Raw genomic sequence first — 27,902 nt, 5'->3', positions numbered from 1 at the left:
CGCCTCTCCCTGGTTAATCTCATAAACAGCATATCGAGACAACCCCCGGGGTAGTTGTACGTAGTCGTCCCTACCGCCTACCCGAACACAAGAAACAGGTAGTACGGAAAGAATTAAAGGCCATGCTCGAAATGGGGTAATAGAAGGATTGAGCAAGCAGTGATTGAGCAAGCCCAGTTGTTCTGGTGCCTAAGAGTGATGGCTCGGTCTGGTTCTGTGTGGATTTTAGGTAAGTCAACGTGGTGTGGACATTTGATGTGTATCTGATGCCTTGTATTAACTGCTCGATTGTTTGAGCGGGGCTTGCTTTTATTCAACACTGGATTTAACAAAGGGTTATTGGCAGATTTTCTTAACGGTGATGTCCAGTGAAAAAAATTGCCTTCTCCACACCGTTTGGTTTATACCAATTTGTGACTCTTCCTTTCGGTTTGTTTGGGGCACTGGCTACGTTCCAGCGTCTTATGGACAGGGTCCTCAGACCGCATGCTGCGTATGCCGCTGCCTATTTGATGACATCATTATTTACAGTAATGATTGACAGCGGAAAATGCCTCTTGGCTGTTCTAAGGGAGCTGCGACTAACGGAGCTCACTGTAAAACCGAAGTAGTACGCAACTGGGCGGGTGGAGGTACGGTATCTGTAATATCTTATTCGGATTTCACCAGCCCACCGACTGATCTCACTAGAATGGGAGCTTCAGACCCAGTCCAGTCCAGTGGACGGAGCCATGCCAACAAGCATTCACGCAGGTAAAAGCTGCACTTTGTGGCAGGTCGCTTCTGCATTCCCCTGACTTCTCTCTCCCTTTAATATTGCAGACGGATGCATCAGACAGGGTGCTGGGTGCTGTACTGGTGGTGGAGGGGGAGTTGGCAGTCTGGAGGGTTGGGGATATGTGGAGGCAAAGGCATGATCGAGCATTCGTCTGGAAAGAGAGTAAGCGGTAAGTGTTCTCAGCTGAGATGAATTGCTGGTAATTGCTTGTTTCTATGTTTACAGTGAGAGATGTGGGAAATAAAAAGTGCCAGTCCTCAGAATGTGAGGGAAGAGAGAGCGAGACAGTCACCTGAAGCTGCATGTGTGTTGGCCGCTGCCACTCCATGATAGATTGAAGCTTCTCCGTTACGCTTTATGCGTTTTAAGTGTTTTATTTTTTGTGCATTAATAAAAACTGACATTCCTGGGTTGGAATTGCCGTCTCCCGCTTCCTCATTCCATTGATATGTAACAGTCGCCAAGGTAAAGTTATCTAGCTGGCTAACACAGATGAGGTTTTGTCAAAATAGCAATAATGATTTATCATAATTTTGGACGCATCTCTTAGAAAGGGCTCGAAAGTAAAGTAAACAAATCACTGCATTCCAGTTTATCCAGCAAAAGTGTGTGTAAATTCATAGAACTGATATGGAGTTACATTATAGCCTATAATTTATTATTGCATAAACACCTAATAACATATAGTATTTTTTTGTGTAAACTTTCAATTAAAAATATAAATATATTTCTTTATGAAATATATAAAAATAATTTTAGAGGTTGGGCCAGTGTGTGGTAATATGTGCTTCCTCAAATGTATTACTAAATTAGTGAAAAACACTCATTGTTCCTGTATTTCAGAGAAAAAACATTTGTATCTCACAGGACAGGCTCTGTGTTTTATAAGATCATAGTTTGAGGCAGACGTTTCTTATTTTTCATGCAGTGTGGCTGAAGTAAAAAAAAAAAGGAGTGCATGACGAAACAGATGAAGCAGCGAACTTACACGCAAATGTGCGAGAGCCGCTATTACTCATAAAAGATCATTTCAGTTTTGAGATGGCTCAGCAAGGGAACTACTACTAGGAGCACGACTTCGCCCAAGCCTTTCCTGGCCTTGTCAAAAGAGCCTCTTTCTCTCCAAGTCAGAGACATGAATCACAAATTCCTCTTAATTTAGAGGGCAATTTACAGCTCATTCATCTTCTGTTCTAATCCAAATACAGATCATGGCACTACCCAAAAATGGCATACGCTCTTGGCACAGCAGGGGTGAGATTATCTCGAGCCTTTGAACTCCTAGCAAGCTTTCTTGAGGCGGTCGAGGTTTTAACTCACAACACTGAGGCTTGAATTTCTCACATGCTTTGCTTTGGTATCTTCTTCTCTGGGTGCAATTCTAATTTCAGTAGCTTTTTTTATCGAGATGATACAATCTAGCCAAACACTGAAACAAATGTACTGTAAGCGAGGCATGTTATAGAGACCTCAAAACTCAAAATTGAACCCCTGGCTATACATATATTTTTGCTAAATGGTTTTAACGTGGGTTACTGTACATATCGTGGCAGTTTCCTAGTAAAAAACACCAGAGGCGCTACAACGTTAAAGACTTTTATTCAAGAGTTAAACAGCAGATTATCAGTTCATAAACACATAATTTTCATGAGATCAGGATAGTTTTTGCTGGGGTCAAACTGACAACAAACAGAAGCAATATTACTATACTGAATAAAAATTTGCATGCTTGTGGTCAAACAGAGGGGTAAAGCTTAAATTATATCCGTTTACTGGTTTTTGATTAGGTCAGAAAACATAAAAATTATTTGAAGGGAAAATAACTGGTGTATTGTGGAGATGAAACTTTTAAATTTTTATTTTAGCATCTGTTCTATCCAATATGTGCGTCGTCCTACACCTACGTAACACAGGCATACAAATGGAAATCGTTTCATTGCACACAAGGAGCTATAAAATACGACTGCACACTAGTAGCCACAATGAGTTTGGCTGAAACTGCAAAAACTGAAACTGAAACTAGCAGTGCCTTTTCTGCACTGAGGGATCGAATGTCCATTTGAAGTGCAAGAATGATCTGCTCTGACACTGCAAATAAATTAAGTTTACAGAGGTTTAAATGTGTACTCAATAATTTTTTCCACATTAAAAAAGTTTAACTCCTAAAGACATGAATTGTAATTTTGCAATATATGTAGAAAATCATGACCAATCACATTAAAATAAAGACTTCAGTCATGTCAGTAATCTTATAAAAAGCTGTTTTATTCTACATTGAGAGGATCCACACATGGGGGCTGCCATGTTAGAATCACATGACCAGTCGATTACTACTTAATCTCAGTAACATCCTTTTATTTGACACTTTCACTCATTGATTAAAGTAATCATGGCTTTCCATTTGGTGTCACCATTACCATGTTCTGGGCAGATACATTTTTAAGGAAATTAACTGCATTGCATGTCTAAAAAGTAATAATATATTTTTTTTATACTTTCAATCGTACCTTTTTGTAACTTGATTCAGGCTTAAAGTATCGTTAAACTAACCGAACCGTGAATTCAGTATCGTGAACCAAATCGCGAATCGGTACACCCCTATAAATTATCTCTATAATTACTTTTACACATACTGCTTTGCAGTGGCACCTGCAGCTGTATGGCTGTAGGCACCGTGTGTGCCATGAGAGCTCCAACTGGCCTGCAGAAGCATTATTTCTGAGAATATTTCAGCCATCATGCACGGTTCGTGAATGAATCATTCTTTTGTGTCAATTCTTTTCAGTGTATTGGCCAAACGGGCTTTTAAAACAGCCTAAGTCAATTTGTACATTTGGAGCAGTTTCTCACAAAGTAAAACAGTATTGTTATATTTACGAACACAGAACAAACCGCTCTGGATAAAGTGGATATTTACCTACAATTAACTAAAAACAAAATGCTGACTTTTTGAGAGATAAATTTGAGAAACTTAAGCTAGTGCTGTGTCATGAGAACAAGTTTTTGCATCCACTCTTGCTGTTTTTCAACCATTTTTATTCCCATAAACATAAGCTAGATCGATGTTTTTGACCACTACGTCACTTTTAATACGTTTTGGCATCTCTGCATGTTAAGACGCCGTGTCAAGTTACAAATAACTTCAACTGTTAAAAACATGTCTCGAGACACCTGCGTTCTGCTCGTCATTGCGCTGCATCTTGCTTTTGTGCAGTTTCTGTCAGTTTTAGCCAGTGCTACACATACTTGAGAAAATGAATAAATGCTTCTCTCAAAGTCACCAGAATTGAACCCTTTGGTGTTGTTTTTGCAAAAATAATAAAAGAAAACAAATCTCCTGGGGGAGCATACCCCCGGACCCCCCTACAAATAAGGGTAACTATACTTTAGTACGATTTCTGTGCATACCCTCAGATCAAATCCTGGATGCGAACATGCTGCATTGAGGCCTCTGGAACCCCAAACATAAAATAACGTAACCCTACATATAAACTAAATATTTACAGAAGCCTCCGACCAGGAGTAATGGATGGAATAAAAAGCAGGCTGATATTTTATGACATCAATGAGCTCATGTTTTGCATGACAAGCTTCAGTCCTTTCACATACAGTATGATGTTGACATTTACACTCATTTACATTTTCGAGACAGGAAAAAAACGTATTAAGTGGCACTTCAGCATGAAACCGATCTAACGGTGCAGTTTTCAGGATGAGTCACTCGGTGTAAATTTTCAACACATTCAAAATATATATAGGATATTAAAATGAATAAATGTCTATTTTTTCCCAGTTGTATTAGTATTTATCACCCCTCATTTATTTTAGATAAAGTTCCTATATATTGTTATTAACACAGGGCAAATATCAAATCTACTTTTATTACGTATTGTATTTTAATGGGGATTTAATTTATTACAGCTAAGAGTTACGTGAGTAAACAAGGTTTGAACATCAACTGTAACTAGATAAAACTCACAGCTTTTTAATACTTCTGTGTACAAATTTGAAGGCTGCTTATTGGATAATAGAGGTAAACGTCATATTATGCGATCTTGCCTTAAGAACAGGTGACTGACTTACAAAACTAAAACTAGTAGTTACTAAGCCCTTAGTATGAACTTTACATCCTAACTTACATGAGACCTTACGCACAGCTGGTGCAACCCTCTCTAGGAGAACAAAGGTACTGCACCATGTGTCAACAACAAACTAAGCACTAATTTCACAGGGTTAAACAACCCAATTATAAAGAGAGAGAGTGACGAGATTAAAAAAAAAATATATATCCTCCCATTGTTTGGTCTCCTGAGTGCTTTTGAGATAGCCGTGGAGAGAGAGGACTAAGTATCCATTTAGCACACAGCACCCAGACAGTGCAGGGGAAATAAGCATGCGTTTCTGTCAGGACTCAGAATGAGGGATTACATCACACCAGACTTGAAAGCAGCAAACCCAGACAGCCACTCGATGGGAGACAAAAAGAGAATCTCTAACCGAGAGCAGGATGATGTAACTCAATACTTTTATTGTATTCCGGGCACGGGATGCAGCTCGAGGTAATTGCTAGCAAAATGATAAGCTAGGATATTTATGTTTGGTGTTGGGGAACAAAAGGAGCTCCGTTTTAAGTTTAATGATGCATCGTGTCATACCTTTTATCATCAACTGCTCTTAAAAGGCAACAAAGAAAAAAAAGGAAATAATCAGCATGCAACCCATCATATGCAGCCAGACCCCAAATCAAATAACACAGCCAGGGACTGATTACCACACGAGAGAGCGAGTCTGTCAAAAAAAGAGCTTTAATTTAATTAGAAATTAATCATGTTTTTCAACATCAGCAAAGTTTCAAGGCCATCAGATGATCGGGGTCATGGAAAAGATCCACACGAGTGTAACTGGTGGCCACATGGAGGTTAGCAGCAAAAATGCCCCATTTCAGCACAATGATGTAATCACTTATGGGCACAAAGGCTCACTAAGTTTAGTGCACCCTGATGGACAGGAAGTAAAAGCAGAGACTTTACAATAGGAAAGGGTGCGGGCACAACATCACTCATTGAGAGTAGTGGAACTGGCAACTGAGTCTATGGCTCAAACTATTATATGCAGATGCCGTTTACAATGACAGAAATATTCCTTTTTCATACTCAACTATCAAGCTGCAGCTGGAGATATGCATAAATGCTTCTGTAAGTAGCCCATAAAGTGCAGCTGTGTGAATCAGGGGTTATGATTTGTTGGAGGCTTTAGTCTCATATAAAGAGATTAGACGTGGTCATCTTGTGCTTAGAAGGAGAGAGTACATTTTGAACTTCCTAGATTTGAAGCTCATTCTTTTTATTTTCTGAGACTGTAAAACTAGAGTGCCTGGGATCAAGAGGAAACAACCAAAATATCCAAATGCTGAAACATGAGAAATAATTGTCTTAAAAGAATTTAGATTTCATTGAAGCCAGGGGAAAAAAAAATATCTAAAAATTAATATTGAATTTCCACTATCACAGCAGGGACTGAGCACATAGAAGTACATCATGAAAAATAATATAGTTTGGGAAATAACGATTCTTGTTTTATGCAAGAATACTTATTCAGCATAGAAAATCTAAACAGTTTTCATTGGCATCGAGTCAGCTTCCTCTTTTGGGTCTTCTCTGTCTTTAACCACAAAAAGCAGAAATGGTTCGTCAGGAGGTTAGGCAAGCTTGTCAAAGTGGAAGTGAATTTTGATCAGATTCAAATTTTGAAATGAACTTTTTCAGCCTCTCACTGCATTGTTAGAGAACACCTGTTACAGATCACATCCTATGATGCACAGAAAGAGCCAGTGCTGCACTCCTGGCTTGCGCTCAGTATACACAGTGTTTTTCAAGATGTTGGAGGATAAAAAAAAAGGTAGTCCCCTTGTGTGTGCATGCCTGCATGTGCAAAGCAATTCTGTATATATCGGTTTCTTTTGCCTTATTTTTCATTAAAAGCATCTTAACGTGCTTAAAACAATATACAAGTAACACTTTACAGTAAAGTTACATTCGTTTTTATGAACAAACAATAAACAATAAATTTTTACAGCAGTTGAAAAATGTTCGTTTATAAAAATAAAATTGTTCACTGTTAGTTCATAATGCATTAATATTAATGTATACAACTATTAATTAAAAAAAAATAGATTTGCATATGTTGAAATTAATATTAACCAAGATTAATAAATGCTGTAAAATTGTTGTTCATTGTTCATTCGTGTTAACTATAGCAAACTAATTTTATAGAAAGTACTTAAGAAGCTAAATTGATTAAGGTTTTAAAAGAACAGTTCTCCCAAAAATGCAAGTTGTCATTATTTACATGCATTAATGTCATATCCAAACCCATCTGACTGTCTTTCTCCCATGGAACACAAAAGGAAACATGTTTCTTTAAATCTTCACATGGCTTTTTGCACATGGCTTATATTAAAATTACTGCATGTGTTCTGAGTGTAATTTTGTCCTTTGACATCACCTGCCCAGGGACAGCAGATGAAAATTAGCCATTGGCTAAATCTGACACATTTACATAAGTGAGATGTTTGATTAATGTTTATTGTCCCTGACAAAAAATAAATAAATAAAAATTAGGAAATGAAAAAATGTGAATGGTGAAAAAAAAAAAAAGAAGAAAAAAAGAAAACGTAAAAGTAACGACTCTATTTCCCAAGTATTTAAGGCTGATTGACACTTCTGCGTCAAACCTACACCGTAGACGTGCACCTTTTCACACATTTAACTGAAGGTCAAGACGACAACAGCTGTGATTGGTCCGCTGTGTTACCAGAGACCACCCTCATGCTGCATGACAAGAATTTATCTGTGGTAGCATTTTCTCCAAGATTATTTTATCTATGCATCTATATCCACTGATCAGTGATCGTGTCACATTGTGTTTGGACCCATTAAATTTTTTTGAGCATCTGCTGTTTTTATATGAACAAGTCAAGTGAAAATGTGACAAAAGACAGATCTGTTTACACCTAATAAACATGCTTTTTTTCTATGGTCTTTTACTTTCTATATATCAGGTATATGAGTGAAACAACATTTGTCATATTCTATAAGTTATAAAAATATATTTCATAAGTTATAAAACGGAACACTTCTAATTTGTCAGCAGATTTAAGAAGCACCTGTTAAAAGTTGGTTAATTTGCCTAAATGCATAGTAAAGTGTTTCAGCCTTAAAACGACACCCATTGTGTGTTGATCAAGCAAGCAGTTATTGATTCATTCGATTCATTTTTTTCAGCACAGAGTGTCAAAGTATGAAAAGTATGTATAGTAAGAGTCAAAAGCAAGCATACAGTCTAGGCCTGATTTATTGTCTCCCTGCATGGCAGGCAACATGTATAAGAAAAATTATAATATGTACCTACAGTGAGGGAAAAATGTATTTGATCCCCTGCTGATTTTTTACGTTTGCCCACTGACAAAGAAATTATCAGTCTATAAATGTGAATGGTAGGTTAATTTGAACAGTGAGAGACAGAATAAAAAAATGCATGTTAAAAATTGTATACACTGAATTGCATTTTAATGAGGGAAATAAGTATTCGACCCCTCTGCAAAACATGACTTAGTGCTTGGTGGCAAAACCCTTGTTGGCAATCACAGAGGTCAGACGTTTCTTGTAGTTGGCCACCAGGTTTGCACACAACTCATGATGGATTTTGACCACTCGTCTTTGCTGATCTTGTCCAAGTCATTAAGGTTTCGAGGCTGACGTTTGGCAACTCGAACCTTCAGCTCCCTCCACAGATTTTCAATGGGATTAAGGTCTGGAGACTGGCTAGGCCACTCCAGGACCTTAATGTGCTTCCTCTTGAGCCACTCCTTTGTTGCCTTGGCCATTTGTTTTGGGTCATTGTCATGCTGGATTACCCATCCACAACCCATTTTCAATGCCCTGACTGAGGGAAGGAGGTTCTCACCCAAGATTTGACGGTATATAGCCCCGTCCATCGTCCCTTTGATGCGGTGAAGTTGTCCTGTCCCCTTAGCAGAAAAACACCCCCAAAGCATAATGTTTCCATCTCCATGTTTGACAGTGGAGATGGTGTTCTTGGGGTCATAGGCAGCACTCCTCCTCCTCCAAACGCAGCGAGTTGAGTTGACAACACTTTCACCCAGTTCTCCTCTGAATCATTCAGATGTTCATTGGCAAACTTCAGACGGGCCTGTACATGTGCTGTCTTGAGCAGGGGGACCTTGCGGGCGCTGCAGGTTTTCGGTCCTTCACGGCGTAGTGTGTTATCAATTGTTTTCTTGGTGACTATAGTCCCAGCTGCCTTGAGAAAATTGACAAGATCCTCCCGTGTAGTTCTGGGCTGATTCCTCACTGTTCTCATGATCACTGCAACTCCACATTGTGAGATCTTGCATGGAGCCCCAGACCGAGGGAGATTGACAGTTCTTTTGTGTTTCTTCCATTTGCGAATAATTGCACCAACTGTTGTAACCTTCTCACCAAGCTGTTTGGCGATGGTCTTGTAGCCCGTTCCAGCCTTGTGTAGATCCACAATCTTGTCCCTGACATCCTTGGACAGCTCTTTGGTCTTAGCCATGGTGGAGAATTTGGAATCTGATTGATTGATTGCTTCTGTGAACAAGTGTCTTTTATACAGGTAACAAACTGAGATTAGGAGTAATCCCTTTAAGAGTGTGCTCCTAATCTCAGCTCGTTACCTGTATAAAAAAGACACCTGGGAGCTAGAAATCACTGATTGAGAGGGGGTCGAATACTTATTTCACTCATTAAAATGCAATTCAATTTATAACATTTTGACATGCGTTTTTCTGGATTGTTTTTGTTGTTATTCTGTCTCTCACTGTTCAAATTAACCAACCATTAAAATTATAGACTGATCATTTCTTTGTCAGTGAGCAAACTTACAAAATCAGCAGGGGATCAAATACTTTTTTCCCCTCACTATAAATACAACATTAACTTGTTTTTAATGTTTTAATAATTGAATATATAATTTGAATACACATTTACCATTGCATTGCCCTCATTTATTTATAAAATGTACAGTTATTTTTTAAATTAAGGCATTTTTGTCTCAATACAAAAGCATTTTGGCTGTGTACTCACAAAACGATGCAGACACAACAATGTAGGACTATAAATGCAAACCAAAGCATTGGCCACTACGCTGAGCAAATGCAGTAGGTTTGATGCAGAAGTATAAACTGGCATTTAGAGTCACAATTCACTTTCATTATATGGCAAAAAGACATGATGATATTTAAACAATTTTCCTTTTGTGTTCCTTGAATGAAAGAAAGATTATATGGGTTTGGAATGACGTGAGGGGTTAATGAATAATGACAAACATTTATGTATCACTAATACATAGTCCAATAATACTTCAACACACAACATTTTTGTCAGATTTATGCTTGAAACAAGAATTTTTTTTTTTTTTGCCAAAAGCATAAGATTTATTCACACAATCTCTGAAAATGTATTATCTCATGCAATTTCGCTTCAAATGTATATTGGTTAACACTTTACAATAGGTTCCATTTGTTAACATTAGTTAATGCATTAATTATCATGAACAAACAAAATAAAAATATATATTTTTTACAGCATTTATGAACATTTGTTAATGTTATTTCATATAAATACAATCATCAATTTTTAGTTCATGTTAGTTCATAGTGTATTAACTAATGCTAACTAATACAACTTTTGATTTTAAAAATGTATTAATGTGTGTTGAAATTAACATTAAGATTAATAAATGCTGTAAATGATTGTTCATTGTTAGTACATGTTAACTAATGTTAACCAGTGAAACCTTATTGTAAAGTGCTATAGTATCTTGTTTTAAAGGAGGTTTAGACATTTTGACTAGCAAAATTATTCTTTGCATTGCTCTCTTGTGATTGTGGAGTTACTACAAAAGGAAAATCAGAAGCTTGAGAACACTTGAACATCTTATGTCTCTCCAATACCGACTGTGCCAGTGCTCGCAAAAGATGCATTCCACTCTGTCTGTTCATTTCTGGCAGCTGGTGAAGCGTGTCAGTGACAACAGACAGAACTAAATTAATGAATAAAGGAGGAAAGTAGTGCAATAAATAAATGTAAAACATCCAAACATTGAGGAGAATTTCTGTCCAAGAACCAAGCAGAATCTGTTGGCAATTGGCTGCAAGGAAATTAATGAAGGTTTTGGCACCAGAGTTGGCAAGGCTTGTTCATGTGAAAGGACACCTCTGCCCTAAACTTATGTAACCCCAGTCAAACTGCTAACCCTAAATGTTCAGTAATCTATTAGAGGGAACAAATCAGTCCAGAGAGTGCTTTGATCCACATCAGACATGCCACAGCCCAGCAGCACGCATGGAGCTCATTCATCTTTTGCAAATGATACACACTCATATTTCCTCCTCATTTCCCCTGCACAAGGAAAGCCAATAGGAAAGCCAAAGTCCATTGAATGGAAGGGTAAGGCTGTAAGGACATGACTGTCACTGCATTCAGGTTAAAATAAATATTGCTGTTTGCATGGTTCAGTCCTATACTGAAATAATATTACTACCACTAATAAAAATATGAGCTGATGTAATTGGCATAAAGAACTATATGTTCCAGGCCATCTTACATGCTGTTCATTTTGATCAATGCAGTGCTTAAAAGAATCAACCCCTGCAATTATCAGCATGATGTAAAAAATCTTTCCCTGTTATAGTTCTGTCTTGCCCTGGAACCATTATCAGCCACGATAAGAAAGGAAGATGATTTTCCAGGGGTGGTGGCGGGAGGTATGGTGCATAAGCTTTTGCTTTACGCAGATTATATTTTATTATTCGTCTCTGACCCCACTGGATCTATGCCTTTCCTCCACAGAATTAATTCCTTTTATAAATTCTAAGGTAGAGACTCAATTGGTCTAAATTCGAAGCTTTGTCTCTGACAGTGTACTGCCCAGTAACGGCTTTTCAGCCGGGTGCCTTCCAGTGGCCCAAACATTGCATTAAGTATTTGGGTATTTTATTCACAGCATATTTGTCTGATTTAGTTACAGTTAATTTTGACCCCTTAATAAAAGGTTTGAGCGATGTGGGCAGGTGGACAACATTACATTTATCTATTATTGGGAAGGTTAATTTTATTGTATTCTAAAATTCAACTACAATCTCTCCATGTAGTTGTCCCCTCTCTTATTTCTAGCTATTTGTTAGCATAGTGAAGTCCTTCATTTGGAATGGTAAGTGTCCCATATTACATTTAAATAAGTTACATAGGCAAATTGACAAAAGGTAGGCAAGGGCTACACAAGATTTTGTTTTATTATTATGCATTCAGTCTCAGACATTCGGCTCATTGGTTGCTTCCACCTGAGAGAGCCCCTCCCTGGTTTTGTATTGAATGGGAAGTCCTTGACCCTATTTTGCCATTGCAAAGCCTATCAAACTAATCAGAGAAGTTACACCTGTTCTCACATTTGCATTCGGTATGGACAAAAGTGTCCAGTGTGTTTAATTCAGACATTTATTGAAATGTTGCCTCGAGCATATGGCTGAACCCAATTTTCTGTTGATATCTTTTGTATATATTATTTATATAAAAATAAAACGATTGTGCAGTACATTTTCATCACAATAAACTTAAACTTTTATAAATATTTTATTTAACTTTAAAAACTGCTTTAACTTGCACAATGAACAGTCAACTGTCTTCTTTAAAAAGAGACCAGGTTTAGGTCTGTATTCCCTAGCATTCATGAGTTACTACTGTTTAAGTTTACACCCAAATATAGGAAGAAAGGAATAATAACAGTTCATGTGTTGCCATTAATAAGTTCAACACCATTTGTGATATCAAATATCCCTTTACAATTTTATACCAGCAGTGTCTTGGCATTTTTCTAAATAATTTTGAAGCAATTCATTTAAACACAAGAGGGCTATTTCAGAGTCTGTTCAAATTGCCTTACTCCCTGCTGCCAGTTGGTGGTGTCATGACCGTGACCATAATAGCCACATAAATGTAATCAGCCCCCATTACCAAACATACAGCTGAATTTTCATAAAAATCATACAATGCACACAGAAGATATAAGGAACTTCCTGTTTCACATTTTGCCCTAAATTTATTCCCTCATTTTGGCAACAACGTTTTTGAGCATCTTCAATGTCTTGGCATAATATTTCCTAAATTTGGTGACAATCACTTGAATCCTCTAGGAGGATTATTCAAAAGTTCAGGGCATGCAATAAAAAAAAAAATGCACATTCAATCCAAAATGGCTGACTTCCTGTTGGGCAGAGCTAATGACTAGAATTTTGAAAGTTGTCCGGCTTGACGAGAACTATACATGTAGAAAGTTTTGTGACCGTAGAAGAAACTGACCCCACCACTTTTGTCAAAAGGTGGCGCTAAAGAGCTCCCAGGCCACGCCCAAGACTAATGGCCAACAACTCTGATGTGTGTGCAAAATATAATGTAAATTTAAGTATGCCAAGTACCTCAAAAACATGTGAATATACATGAAAAGGAATAGCATTTAATGCATTACCATGGCAACACTATTTAAGATATCAAGAATCCCTTCAGAATTTTAAACCTGCACTGTCTTGACATTATAATTTTTTTAAGGAATTCAGGTAAATGTAAGAGGGATATTTCAAAGTCTGTTAAAGTTCCACACTTCCTCCCACCAGTTGGTGGCACTACGAACGTGACCCACAATATAAACATCAATGTGTTCAGTCTGCAAGGCAAAACATATGGCTCAATTTTGATGTAAATCACACGATGCACACAGAAGTTATGAGACACTTCCTGTTTCCCATTTGTTATCGCCATGGCAACACTGTTCGATATATCAAAAATCTGTTCATAATTTAGCATTGTCAATGTCTTGGCATGATGTCATCCACATTTGGTACCTGTAACATGAATCCCCTAGGAGAAGCATGCATTTTTCAAACAATCCAAAATGGCCGACTTAATGCTGGGCGGAGCTTATGACTGTCAGCGTAAAAGTTGTATGGCTTGGAGAGATATATACACATCTACATATACATACACACATTATACACTCACCTAAAGGATTATTAGGAACACCATACTAATACTGTGTTTGACCCCCTTTCGCCTTCAGAACTGCCTTAATTCTACGTGGCATTGATTCAACAAGGTGCTGAAAGCATTCTTTAGAAATGTTGGCCCATATTGATAGGATAGCATCTTGCAGTTGATGGAGATTTGTGGGATGCACATCCAGGGCACGAAGCTCCCGTTCCACCACATCCCAAAGATGCTCTATTGGGTTGAGATCTGGTGACTGTGGGGGCCATTTTAGTACAGTGAACTCATTGTCATGTTCAAGAAACCAATTTGAAATGATTCGAGCTTTGTGACATGGTGCATTATCCTGCTGGAAGTAGCCATCAGAGGGTGGGTACATGGTGGCCATAAAGGGATGGACATGGTCAGAAACAATGCTCAGGTAGGCCGTGGCATTTAAACGATGCCAATTGGCACTAAGGGGCCTAAAGTGTGCCAAGAAAACATCCCCCACACCATTACACCACCACCACTAGCCTGCACAGTGGTAACAAGGCATGATGGATCCATGTTCTCATTCTGTTTACGCCAAATTCTGACTCTACCATCTGAATGTCTCAACAGAAATCGAGACTCATCAGACCACGCAACATTTTTCCAGTCTTCAACTGTGCAATTTTGGTGAGCTCTTGCAAATTGTAGCCTCTTTTTCCTATTTGTAGTGGAGATGAGTGGTACCCGGTGGGGTCTTCTGCTGTTGTAGCCCATCCGCCTCAAGGTTGTGCGTGTTGTGGCTTCACAAATGCTTTGCTGCATACCTCGGTTGTAACGAGTGGTTATTTCAGGCAAAGTTGCTCTTCTATCAGCTTGAATCAGTCGGCCCATTCTCCTCTGACCTCTAGCATCAACAAGGCATTTTCGCCCACAGGACTGCCGCATACTGGATGTTTTTCCCTTTTCACACCATTCTTTGTAAACCCTAGAAATGGTTGTGCATGAAAATCCCAGTAACTGAGCAGATTGTGAAATACTCAGACCGGCCCGTCTGGCACCAACAACCATGCCACGCTCAAAATGTCTTAAATCACCTTTCTTTCCCATTCTGACATTCAGTTTGGAGTTCAGGAGATTGTCTTGACCAGGACCACACCCCTAATCTGGTTGTTTGTGCCACATAATGTGGAAATTGGATGTCTGGAAGATCATCTTGAAATAAGAGCTTGAAAAACATCTTTATATGTCTGTATGTTGTGTTAAGAATGCTGTATACTGTAGGTCTATAGAAAACAGTACAAAACAGTATAGTACTGTAAATTTATTTCATTGACAGTCAATGTTCAATTTCAAATGGTCTGATCACTGCAGATTCTGGTCAGTTCTGAGGTTCTACTTTCTTGTGATGATATGGATCAACTAAATTGTGTGACATTTGGCAGTTTGGAGTGAAACATGAAAAAATACAATTCTCCTAACTTAGGGTAAAATCTGCTTTTGTTTGTTTTTACACACATAAAATGTTACAGACTGATAGCCTCAGTCACCATTCACTTACACTGCAACTTTTCTCCATGCAATGAAATTGAATAGTGAGTGAGACTTCACAATCTGCCTAACCATGCGTTCAGACCAGAGGCGGCGAGAGCGTAACAATTTGCTCTGGCTGCCCTGCCAACAACGGTATCGAAAATTCATGGATGCTCTGACGTATTTGAAATAGGCGGCAACGTTCGTTGAGAATGCTTGGTTTTGTGAACTATATTTAAAGGGGCTACAAAACATCCAGACATGTCGACCGGTATCTTTTTGACAACAAATCACAAGTAGCGAATATCCTCATGACATATTTTTATATATTATTATATAATATTATATAAACCATAATATCCACTTCATCAACTCACCTGGCACACCAACAATTTCAGACACATTTGTCCACTCATCGTTTTTTAATTTGAGTTATATCCCTGTAAGCAAACAGGGACAGATCAAATATTACGGGAAAACCCGCCATGGCAATAATCAGTTTCTCCTCCATTTTGTCTTCTGAACTAATATTTGGTGGGAACCAAAGCTTACACTGTTGTGCTCTCTAGAGCGAAGCACTTCTATATTCCAATACCATAATGTTGGCTGCACTTGAAATTTCCTCTGACGCCCACACCGCCAAAGACTTGCCGCGCCTCTTCTCGCCGCCGAGAGACGTTGGCTGTCATAGAAAATGTATGACTTCCGGTCGATTTGACGCCTCTGATCTGAATGCACCATAACTCTTTTTGTGTTCCAAGGAGAAAGAAAAGTCATACAGGTTTGGAATGACATAGACTTCTGTTGAATGGTACGCTGCAATGAAGCAGCAAGTGTGATGCATTATTTTTTCAGTGTGCAGTTGGAATCTGTGAAAATTATTTCCAGATTGCATCTCTGCAAGTGGTAGTGGATCATACCTGCCTGCTGCCACCAACTGTCCAGCAGCTGCCACTACAAATGTAATCATACATTTACTACATAATACTACAAATGTAATCATAACAAACGAAATCTGTGGCCTGCCCATGCACTATACGGACAAAAAAATCCAACACAAATTTTATCAAAACTATGTGTTAGTACAACATGATTTTTAAGAATAGTACCATAATTTGCACACTGAATTCACTATAATGTTAGCCTGGTATGTGGTTAAAGCACTAAGTAATGTGAACATTTTAAACAAATTTCCCTGGACAATCCTGGAATGAATAAGCTCAGTTATATTCCTAAAAAAATATTCATCATCTCTACATGTATAAATTATCAAGAGAACCATAAAAACAGCTGGACCTCTGCTAGATTGTTTGAAATTATTTAACGCAGAAGCATTGCAAACAAGATTCAGTTAGGTCATAAAAACTGCATATGGTCATATGTTCCATGAAAACAAAGCTGTACACAAAAAAGAAAAAAGAAAAAATTTACAAATGAAAAAAATAGACCTAAAGATCTAAAGGGTTTATGGAATTTAAAGAAATGGCTCTAATGTGTCTCCCAGGAGCAGTGTTTCTCTGAACACATGGATTTTCTCAAAGTAAAACCAGACTTGATACAAACTAGCATAACACTTCAAAGAGTCCAAAAAGCAATGTCTTGTTGAAGTGGCTTTAAAATAACTATTACTCGTCAGAGAACCAGTTGGAAATGAGAACCTAAATTGACTGGAGCTTGCCAGACAATAAATCAACTTAATCTCTGTGGAACAAATGCTCATCTCCACTTTTGCTCTGGAAAAAATTAAGAGACCACTGCAAAATTAGCAGTTTCTCTGGATTTACTATTTATAGGTATGTGTGTGAGTAAAATAAATGTCTATAAAGTACTGACAACATTTCTCCCAAATACAAATATTGTCATTTAGTGCATTTATTTGCAGAAAATAACAACTGGTCAGAATAACAAAAAAGATGCAGTGTTTTCCGACCTCGAAAAATGCAGAGAAGCCTTGGTTACCTCTTATCTTTGAGAAAAGGCCAATGAGAATTGGCGAACAGAATTTGCATGCCCCTCCCCATGACATACGTGTATAAAAGAATGGAAGCGTGCGTCTATTCAGACAGGTTTTGAGCTGAGGAGCCGAGAGTAAGGTCCCGGCCCTTTCAGCAGCTTAGTACAGTGTTCTGGCAAGAGGGACACAATGTCTCGTTCCCTCCATCAGGTCACCGAGACATTCCCCTTCTGTGACTCACTCGAAGTTTTGTAGATGTAATGACACTAGGGGTCCCTATTTAAAAACGCCACAACACTGAACTTGTTATGTGGATGGCTGTTGCAGGTGCAAGCAAGCTGTTGCGTGCAAAAATAGCAGGTGCATCGGACTGCACGTAACCTTCCCCAACGCCCAAAGAGACGTCATATAGTTCCTCATATCCCTGAGGGAGGGAAGCGACGTAACTAGCCTGGCAGTAAGCCGCGCCAGCAGCGGTCTTTTGTCTCTCTCTGTGTTTTCTCTCCATAGAGTGTTAGATGCGGCTGGGGCCATCGAACGCTATAACATGCATCGGGGAAGTCATTCTTTTCCAATCTTATTCTTTCAGGGGGAAAAGGCCCTATGGAGACCACATCCTGCCCAAATAAGTCACTTGGTCTTAACAGCCACACATGGAATTGACACGGTGGTAGGTCCTGCCACGAAGGGGAGGAGCTCTACAAACACAGCGACTGGGGGGGCAGAGGGAGCTCTGCCCAATGGAGATGCGGGTCGTGACCGTACCGCAGACACTACATCACAGGGGATATTGGAATAATCAGAACCCGTGGAGCACATATTCCAGCGCAGGAAAGTTGGTGCTTGCGGTGGGTCTGGCTGCAAACTTCCTCCGCGGAGTTCGGAGCCAGAGGGTTAGGGAGGAAGGACACCCAGGGTCTCGACTGGGGGAGTAGAGCGTGCATCTTTACCTCAGGGGAGGGGAAAGGCACCATGCACAAATGATACACCCGGCCAGCTGTTATCAACGTATTACTGAATTCTATGTGTTCGGACCTGTCAAAACACGGGACGAGACAGACTCAACCCGGAGATTGTAAAATCTCGAAGGTATTGGGTCTTGCCAGCCCGCCGCTCTACAGATATCTGCTAGACTTGGTGCCATTGGCCAGTGCTCACGAAGATGCCACACTCACTGTAGTGCTCACGAGGATGCCACACTCATAGTAGAGTGTTCTCGAACCCAAAGGGGGCGGGCACAGACTGGGTCTGGTAGGCCAACGCAATAGCATCCACGATCCAGTGGGCAAGCCTCTGTTTGGAGACAGCGTTCCCTTTCCGCTGTCCACCAAAGCAGACAAAGAGCTGCTCAGAGTGTCTAAAGCTCTGCATGCGATCCAAATAGTTGCGCAAAGCACGCACAGGACACAGCAACGCTAAGGCTGGGTCTGCCTCCTCCCAGGTCGTAGGAACCTTGGGCACGTAGCCCGGTTGGGGTCTCAGGATGACACGCGTTAGCCACGCGTCCAAGCTCCATGGGGGCGCACTAAGGGGAGGATCACGTGTGATGTACCTGAAGGTGGGGCCTCGAAGGCTGGGGGAGCAGGCGACGTCACGTCGGGGAGCGTTGCTTTGTCCCGAAGTGGTTGTGCTGAGGAGAGGCTCGAAGCACTTACCTTGCTCCGCTTACCCTGCCTGGGGCGGGTAGACGACTGAGGAGGAGGTTCTGTAGCAACGACCTCTAGACTCGTCACCACCTGCCAGACTGAGGCACCTCTATAGTGTCACCGAATAGGCCGATCTGGGAGACGGGTGCACTGAGAAAGTGAGCCTTGTTGGTGTCCCACATCTTTACCAGATTCAGTCAAAGATGGTTTTCCTGGACCACAAGGTGGCCATCCCCTGTCCGAGTGCTTGCGCTGTGACCTTCGTGGCCCAGAGGGTGAGGTCGGTCGCCAGGGGATAATTTATTAAAAATTCTGCACTGTACATATTATTGCAACCTAATCAAAAATGTGTCATATGTCGTTGGAAGGCTCTCAAAGAGTAGAATTCAACTAGCCTATTTGTTTTACTCACAGACAAAAATATAGTGAGTAATAGCAAAGTATATATAACGCTTATAACTTTACGAAAAATAAACAAAACATACAATATCACATACCATAACTTAAAGGAGGTAAATGGTCTGCACTTATATAGCGCCTTTTTAACCTTAACGGTATTCAAAGCGCTTTACCCTGTGACTCATTCACCCATTCACACACACATTCATACACCAATGGTGGCAGAGCTGCCATGCAAGGAGCTAGCATGCCATTGGGAGCAACTTGGGGTTCAGTGTCTTGCCCAAGGACACTTCGGCATGTGGAGTCGTGTGGGCCGGGATTCGAACAACCAACCCTGCGATTAGTGGCCAACCAGCTCTACCAACTGAGCCACAGCCACCCCCAAGGTGTTATTCGAGGTGAATATCTTTGAAAAACAAGCCCACACACAAGGTAATTGGATGTAAACATCATTAGATAATTGACAAGTAGCACAATGTGCACAAGAAGCACACAGCATTGGACTATCTGGTATCTTGCAATCTGTCTGAAAACCTGTTAGCTTTCTGGATCAAATGACGTCATCGGAAATTATGTAGCATCACGGAACACTAAACCAATCGGATTGGGTCCAGATCTATACAAAAAGTCATCCCTATTTGGGCAGAGAGACATGTGATTGGTGACGGTTACATATGGCCACCAGGAGATTGCACCAAGTATATGACATAGACTCAATGATGAAACTCATTCGGTCTCATTATTAAAATCATGTCTGCATGCTATTTAGTCATTGTTGTGTTTGCATGTGTTATTAGTTCTTATGTACAATTATTATGTTTTATTTGTTTGGAGAATCTATTGGACAGTTGAAATGCTTTGTACACTAGGATAAATTATTTTGTAATGCTTTAACTTTTGATTGCTTTGTCCATATCAACACAAACATTTACTTAGTTAGAGTTGACATGATTGGGAACAAAACAAAAACAGTTTTTCGGAGCTACCTTGTTTACACCAAGATACACAGTGCTGTGCAAACGTTTTAGGCACTTGTGAAAAATGTTGCATAGTGAGGATGTCTTCAAAAATAATGCCATAAATAGTTTTCAAAATGTCAAAAAGTCCAGTCTAACATTTACATTTCCTATTGACACACTAAAGCTGAATATATAAATAAACATCTTGAGATAAATGTTTTTTTGAAACATCTTAAGTGCCTATGACTTTTGCACAGTACTGTATATAATGTAAAATCAGAAAAAAAAAAGATATTTTTTTATTTTTGACTTCTTTTCTTTTTTTTGGGGGGGGGGGTAAATTTTGTTGGTAGGAAATCTTTAAAAACACCCTCAGAGCTTATAGGGTTAAGCATGCAATAAAAGGAAGTGGCCCCTTATGGTTTTGCTCCTCTTCTAAATGCATTCAGCTTTTAAAAGTCCTGTGACATTAATCACATGGCCTCCATTTCCATCCAGACCACTTCAGATTTATTTTTCAGCTGCTCCAGTGCAGCCACTTCATAGCATATAAACAGTGTAGAGAACCATCAAGCTCTGCCCTACTTCTACAGCTCTGTGCGTGACACCACAAATATTTAGACTGCCTTATTTTTTTCAAATAGCAACTCCTCTTTTCCATTTTCAGCTGTCTCATTCCATTTTTCATTCATCCTTTAATATGCGATGCAGCTCTTTTTCTGAGGCTGTGACTTTCTCCTCGCACCCTGCATTATTCACAGTTACTCAGAATCTCCAACACCCAGAAGACCCAGACCTGACTCTTACATTTCCATTCGTACACTTAAGTACTCATGCTGTACCATTTAAAAAAAAAAGCATACTGATAATATAAATTTGGACCCAACTCCAGTGAGACAGCTGGGGAGTAGTTTAAGATGAAGATATGGGGTCTCTAAAGAACATCAGCCAAGGTCAATTCCTCTCTCTACTAGCTAACCTTAGATACTGGCCTGAAACGGAGAGGTGGACCTGTGCATCTGAGACTAATGCAGTCTGACTATTTTTTATTTTAAATATAAGTGAGCCAAAGCAATAGGTCACAGAACATTTTTAATTCTGTAATTCACTCACCCTAATGTCATGCCAATGACTTAACCATCACTACATCTTAAATTCTGGCCCATTTCTCACATAAAGGCTACTTTTATGATAATTTTATGTTGCTTTCTGCATTGTTTTGAAGCTTGAAGCACCTGTGCACATTAATTATTATCACATAGAACATAGCGACCAGTATATTCAAAATGTTCTCCTTTTGTATTACACAGAGATAGTCCTACAATTTTAGAACAACATAAATAATTACAGATTTTTCCTTTTTGGGTAAACTATCATTTTAAGTATGTTATTTACGAAAACAAACATGTTGGGAGGTAAAATGAACTTTCCTCAATTTAAACACATCAGCCACAATGGGAGACAGGAGAATAAAATCAGATTTTATTTTCAGCTTTAGAAGTGTGTGTTTTTGTGGTGGTGTTGTAATGTACTCACAAGATCCCACGTCTCCTTGGAGCTGAAGTATTTGGGGTACTGGCATGGTCAAAACCACTATGTCAAAATGCTCTGGCGTTCCGCCTTTGCGACACACTTCCCAGCCAGCATCTTTCTGGTAAATGTGAGTGACGTGATGGTCGTAGAGCACCTCTGCTCCTGCTTGAGTGTGGAGGAGCACAGTTGGCAATGTTGCACATAGCAAATAGAAAAACGAGAGAAGAAGAAATGGAGAATCAGGAAAGGAGACATTCCCAAAAAGGTCAAACAGAAGAAAAAGTTTGGATTTTATGCCATTAAAAAAATCAGTCAAAATTTTGTTTATTGGCACATGCAAATAGTTCTATGTGATCCCTTAGCTTAGATACAAAGATACAGTGGAAAGAAACTTGCACAGAAACTTCCACAATTATATATAAAATAATTGCACATCGTTTTTAAAAAAACAGGCTGAATGGATAGTTCACCCAAAATGAAAACTCTGTCATCATTTACTCCCCCTCATATTGTTCCAAACCCGTATGCCTCTATTTCTTAAGTGGAACACAAAAAGAGATGCTAGGCAAAATTACACTCAATTTCCATTCACTTTCATCATATGAAACAAAGATTAAATGAAAGTAAATGGTGACAGAGACTGTCATTCTACCAAACAATACAGTATGGGTTTGGAATAAAACGAGGGTACTTAAAGGATGATTTTTATTTTTTGGTGAACTATTCCTTTAAAGTGATGTTGAAGAAATGTTAAACAAATCAAAATCTGAAATCAGGTCAGGGCAATGGGCTGAGATAAATAGAGTGCAAATAAGCACAATTAACTTTCCATTAAAATCCCATGCGTAAAGTGTTGCTGATCTTTGAATAGCATTTGTGAAGTTTCCCTAATGTAACTACATATTAATGCACTTCCATCTGACAGTTGCCATTTTATTCTTTGTTCCAGCACATGCAAAATAACAACTAAAGGGCCAGATTATTGACAAAGTGCCTAAATCAGATTGCATAGTCTAGTCAAACTCTTCTGCACTCTCCCTCTCTAAGAAATTTGACATATTTCTAAAAAGGTAACATTTGGAAGAAGCAACAGCTGGATGACTCTGGTCTCGCTGACCCAAAAATAATTATCTGGCAGCACATTTCTGTCATTAAACAGCTGATGGAAAAACAGCTGCTTTATGAACAACTATAAAATTGGTTATGAAAACTGCCTTGCTTCTCTGACTGTGATTAAATACATAAAAGCCATTCTGTGTAAAACTGACCAATGCAAAAAGCCAAAAAAAGTACTTTTAGATTACATCTAATGCTGTTTTTACAATTTAAATATAAAAATGTAGACTTTTGCATTCCAATATTTGCCAGCATTTTAAAGTAAAGGTGAAGTGTGTCATTTTTTTTCAATGTTAAAATACTTTCTCCTCTCTTAGTTTAGAGACAAATGTAGGCAAGCCATTCGGATATTGATTTCATTTAAAAGGACAGTCCACCCAAAAAATTAAATTCTCTCATCATTTACTTCCCAAATGCAATCCAAGATGTGTATGACTTTCTTCTGCCGAGCACAAACAAAGATTTTTGTAAGAATATCAAGGTCTCTTTATTAGTACCAAGGGTAAATTTTTTGTGCAGATAGAAGATTCGGCAATCCATAGTTAAGACATCACAGCGATACAAATTCATAAGACATCAAAACATACTTTAAAACAAGAATCATTACAGTATCAAAAGGGTATTAAAATAAAAGGACTCCTAAGAAGGTCATGACAAAATACTTCTACACACACACACTCACCCACCCCCTCAAAAGCTTACGGTGCCATGCATGGCGAAGTGCATCATCTCATACTAGTTTTGTTTAATAGTGCAGTGGCTGCACGTACAAAAGTATTGTTTTGTTCTCCACCTAGGGGCCACAAACCGACAGCAGGAGTGAAGGAGCTGGAATTCCCTATGTAAAGGATGGGAACTGTCTTTAAATACAGAGCTTGTCTTACAATGCAGCTGTGTAGAGTAAAGAACTGATAGATGATAGCTTACTAGCCCACTTGACAATATGGTTCAGATAATTTTTGTTTTCCAGAGACAGGTTACCAAACCATGACACAAGGACAAGATTGATTCAATAAAAGCCAGATAAAAGAGGGTCATCGTGGTTTTATCAATGTGAAATCGGGACTGTTTCTGAGACAAAACAGATGCTGATGTCCCCTTTTTACATACTGCCTTACAATTCTTCTCAAAGGTCAATTTGGAGTTTATGACTGTCCCAAAATACTTGTAGCTTTCTACACAGTCAACAGCCTGGTCTTTAATGATCGTAGTATCATAGATTGAAGCATGAGTTCTAAAATCTATGATCATATCCTTTGTTTTGGTGATGTTTAGATCCAAGAAATATTCGTCACACCAAGTGACAAACTCATCAATGACTGGGCCATGGCTGGACTCATTGTCGTGAAGCAGACTCACAATGAGTGTATCATCTGCAAATTTCAATATGGTCCTATTGTCATGCTTGCTTTGGCACATGTTTGTGTACAGAATATAAAGTAAGAGTGAGAGAACACAGCCCTGGGGTGAGCCAGTAGTTGAACATGATGAATCTAATAAAATGCCATTTACTTTCTCTCTTTGTGTTCTGCTTGTCAGAAAATCCAATAACCAACCCACAAGATTGTGACTCAACTAAAAATGCTCGGTCAGCCTCATGGCTAAAATGTGGGGTTGTATGGTGTTAAAGGCTGAGGAAAAGTCAATAAATAACAATCTATCATGTGTTTTATTCCCCTCTAGATGTTTAAACAAAAGGTTAAGTAGAGTGATTGTAGCATCCACAACTCCTCTGTGTGCCCTATAGGCAAATTGCATAGGGTCGAGCGCATACTCAGTTTCCCTTGCAAGCTGTCTTCACAAGCTTTTCATTACAAGAGAAGTGAGGGTGACCGATCTGAGGTCATTAAAAGCTTTAGGACTACTGCCTTAAGGAACCAGGGTAATGACAGCCTGCTTTCACAGGTTAGGTACATGTTGTAGGTTTAGAGACATATTAAAAATATCATAGAAGATAGAACATAATTGCCTTGAACAAGATTTCAGTAATTTGCCACTGATATTGTCGGGACCAGGGCTCTTATATATCTTTAGAGAAAGGTAGGACTTTTCAACTTCTCTCTGCTCCAGGACGAAGTGGTGGTTCTTTAAGTCATCTAAGTCCCTCAACTTCATCCCTAAAGTCAAACTGATCAAATCTCAGGTAGAATTTATTAGGAGCGTTGGCAAATTCTCTATTTGACTTAAAGCCATCAATAGTAATGTTGGTTCTATTCTTGCTTTGCTCTATGCCTACGATTGTTTTCATGCCAGTCCAAGGCAGCATAAAAGTAGGCACTTTTAGAATGTGAAAGTGGAGATTTATAGTAAAAAAGGAATTAAACATTGATCTGTTTCTCACCCAAAGATTGCATCGCATCAAAAGACATATATTAAATCACTGGAGTCACATGGATTACTTTTATGCTGCCTTTATGTGATTTTTGGAACTTGAAAGTTCTGGTCACCATTCACTTGCATTGTAAGGACCTACAGAGCTGAAATATTCTTCTAAAAAGCTTTGTTTGTGTTCAGCAGATGAAAGAAAGTCATACACATCTGGGATGGCATGAGGGTGAGTAAATGATGAGAGAATTTACATGTTTGGGTATCCCTTTAACAGTGTAAACACTATGTGGCATTATCAACACATTTGTCTGTTTGTCTAAGTATCCCAACAAAACTCACAGCAACATCAGATAAATCAATGGCATGAGTTTGGGGCAGGACTATGTTTTTGTGTTGAGGAAACCTGTTTGAAAACTTTGAATTTATTTAGTAATTCCATTAGGTGACACTAGTGGCATAGAAGTGACACACTTCATCTTTAAAAGAGAAATGTAATGTTTGTTTTGTCCGACTCAAAACTATAAATGAAACAGGAAAGCAGCCTATATATAAACACAATTAAAAACTAAAGCAAAACAAGAAGAAATCACTTATTGTTAAGAAAGCAGCTGAATGTGTAATGACCTACCTGACTCTTTCAGGTAGTGTTTGACGATGGAGGAGACTCCGCTGGGAGTCACATAGTTTACAGTCTCCTCTTCCTTAAACATCATGCCTTCCACAGGTGCAATGAGAGGTTTTAAAATGCCATGTGCTAAGAGCTCTTCATAAAAACTAGAAAATACAAGTAAATCATGAGAATGGCAAAGGTGCTTTGTGACAAGAATACTCTGTTGCACTTCATCTTCTCACAACGAAAGAAACCAGTTTCCCTTTTAACCTCAGCAAAATAATACCACAGCATACCAATCAAACATAATTCAGAAATTAAACCTACCTGCTGTGAATACGAGAGTAGTACGGTGTGGCACTTATGTACTGAGCACCAAGATCAAGCGTGCATGACGGATTATTTGGACTTCTGCTTGTGGACATTCTTCCCCCTACAATATCAACATTAAAGCATTCTCTGTTTAGAACAAAACATCATCATCTCTTCAAAATATCAGTAGGTCCAATCAATGTGAATTTGATGAATCTTTAGAGATAAATAAAACATCTTAATGAAAACACATTCACCACAGATGCAAGGATATTTGTACTTTAAAGCATGCATTTTGCCAGCATATTACCATAACATTACTAATACATTTACTTTAACAACTAATGTAAAATGCAATGTATACAGTAGTGTAATATAATATAATATATTATGTTGCCTATTGATCTTATCATCCACATCCTAAACACTGTATAACTTGATTATATTTGAGGTGGGCGTGTCCTGTAAATCACAGGACAAAAGTTCAAGAGTTGTCTCTAGGTGGATCATCCAGTTATAAAAGTCCATTGAATAATAGAATACTCTGTCTGGCTCAGTCTAGTCGATAATAAGTTTGGACGAATCTAAAGTCACAGCTGAAGTCAACATACATACATACATACATACATACATACATACTGTATGCTTTCCAGCTGACTGACCTCCGTCCATAAAGAGCAGCAGGTCACCAGTTTTTAGAAACATTTTGACTTGTCAAACTTAATGCATGATCATTTGCTGCCAATACCACTAATTCAGTGCTAACGCATGAGCCATCCACCACTCAATAAAGTTTTTTATATTAGTGCAATAAACATTCTGTGTGTCATTCAAACAGATGCTAACCTGAACCCCGAGATTTATCCCAGACGACTATATTAACTTTGTTTGGTAGCTCCCTCCGCAGCAGACAAGCACATATGCTGCCTGTAAGTCCAGCGCCAACAATTAAAACTCGAGACATGGTTAGAAAAGTCAAACAAACAGCTGCAGAACAATAGCAAGTTTATCTTGCTTGCTGGAAGATCTCACATGGTTAAAAGTCGCTCGGTCCCTTTAAGAATTATGAAACGCTAAAGCTTTTTTGTTGGCCAACCAAAATATTCTCTTGGTTAAGGGAATATTCCGGGATCAACACAAGTTAAACACAAGCGACCAAATTTGAGACATAATACTGATTACCAAAAAAATAAAAAAATTAAATAAAAATCTGAGGCACTTAAAATGGAAGTGAATGGGGGCCAATCTGTAAACGTTAAAATGCTAACTATTTCAAAAATATAGCCACAAGACGTAAATAATATGTGTGTTAACACGATTTTAGTGTAAATAAATCACTTGCTAACATTTTCTGTCAAAAGTTATAGCCAGTTTTACAACTTTGATGCAATGACAATGTTATGTCTTCAAACCCTAAAACGACAGTAAAAACAACGATTCAAACAACTATATAGCATTTTAATATAAGAAGTAATGTAAGCACTTTTAAAAAATTGTTATCTTCACATTTCTGGCTTTAAACCCTCCAAATATTGACTCCATTTTAAGTACCTCACTTAACCCAGATTTTTGCTTTTTTTCAAAGAAAAGGAGGGGCGAGTCCAAAAAATTTTTTTTGTGGTAATCAACATTATGCAACAAATGCTGTCGATTGACCTGAACCCAAAATATTCCTTTAA

General features: G+C 38.7%; 1 protein-coding gene across 2 annotated transcripts in view; it reads right to left on the bottom strand.

Moving 5' to 3' along the window:
• Positions 1-27,258, bottom strand: part of LOC127627077 (renalase-like) — a 74,225-nt gene extending 46,967 nt beyond the window's left edge. The window contains exons 1-4 of one of the 2 annotated variants that reach the window (XM_052103300.1): positions 27,070-27,258; positions 26,239-26,344; positions 25,930-26,075; positions 21,861-22,022 (exon numbers count right to left, since the gene is read on the bottom strand). In XM_052103300.1, coding sequence (XP_051959260.1) covers positions 21,861-22,022; positions 25,930-26,075; positions 26,239-26,344; positions 27,070-27,187 — 532 coding nt within the window. In that variant the 5' untranslated portion in view covers positions 27,188-27,258. The remainder of the gene's footprint in view (positions 1-21,860; positions 22,023-25,929; positions 26,076-26,238; positions 26,345-27,069) is intronic. The other variant, XM_052103301.1, reaches the window with a different exon arrangement.
• Between the last annotated feature and the right edge of the window lie 644 nt (positions 27,259-27,902).

Source organism: Xyrauchen texanus, chromosome 33 (assembly GCF_025860055.1).
Source record: "Xyrauchen texanus isolate HMW12.3.18 chromosome 33, RBS_HiC_50CHRs, whole genome shotgun sequence".
Taxonomy (NCBI): domain Eukaryota; kingdom Metazoa; phylum Chordata; class Actinopteri; order Cypriniformes; family Catostomidae; genus Xyrauchen; species Xyrauchen texanus.
This window is presented reverse-complemented; position numbering and strand designations above follow the sequence as displayed.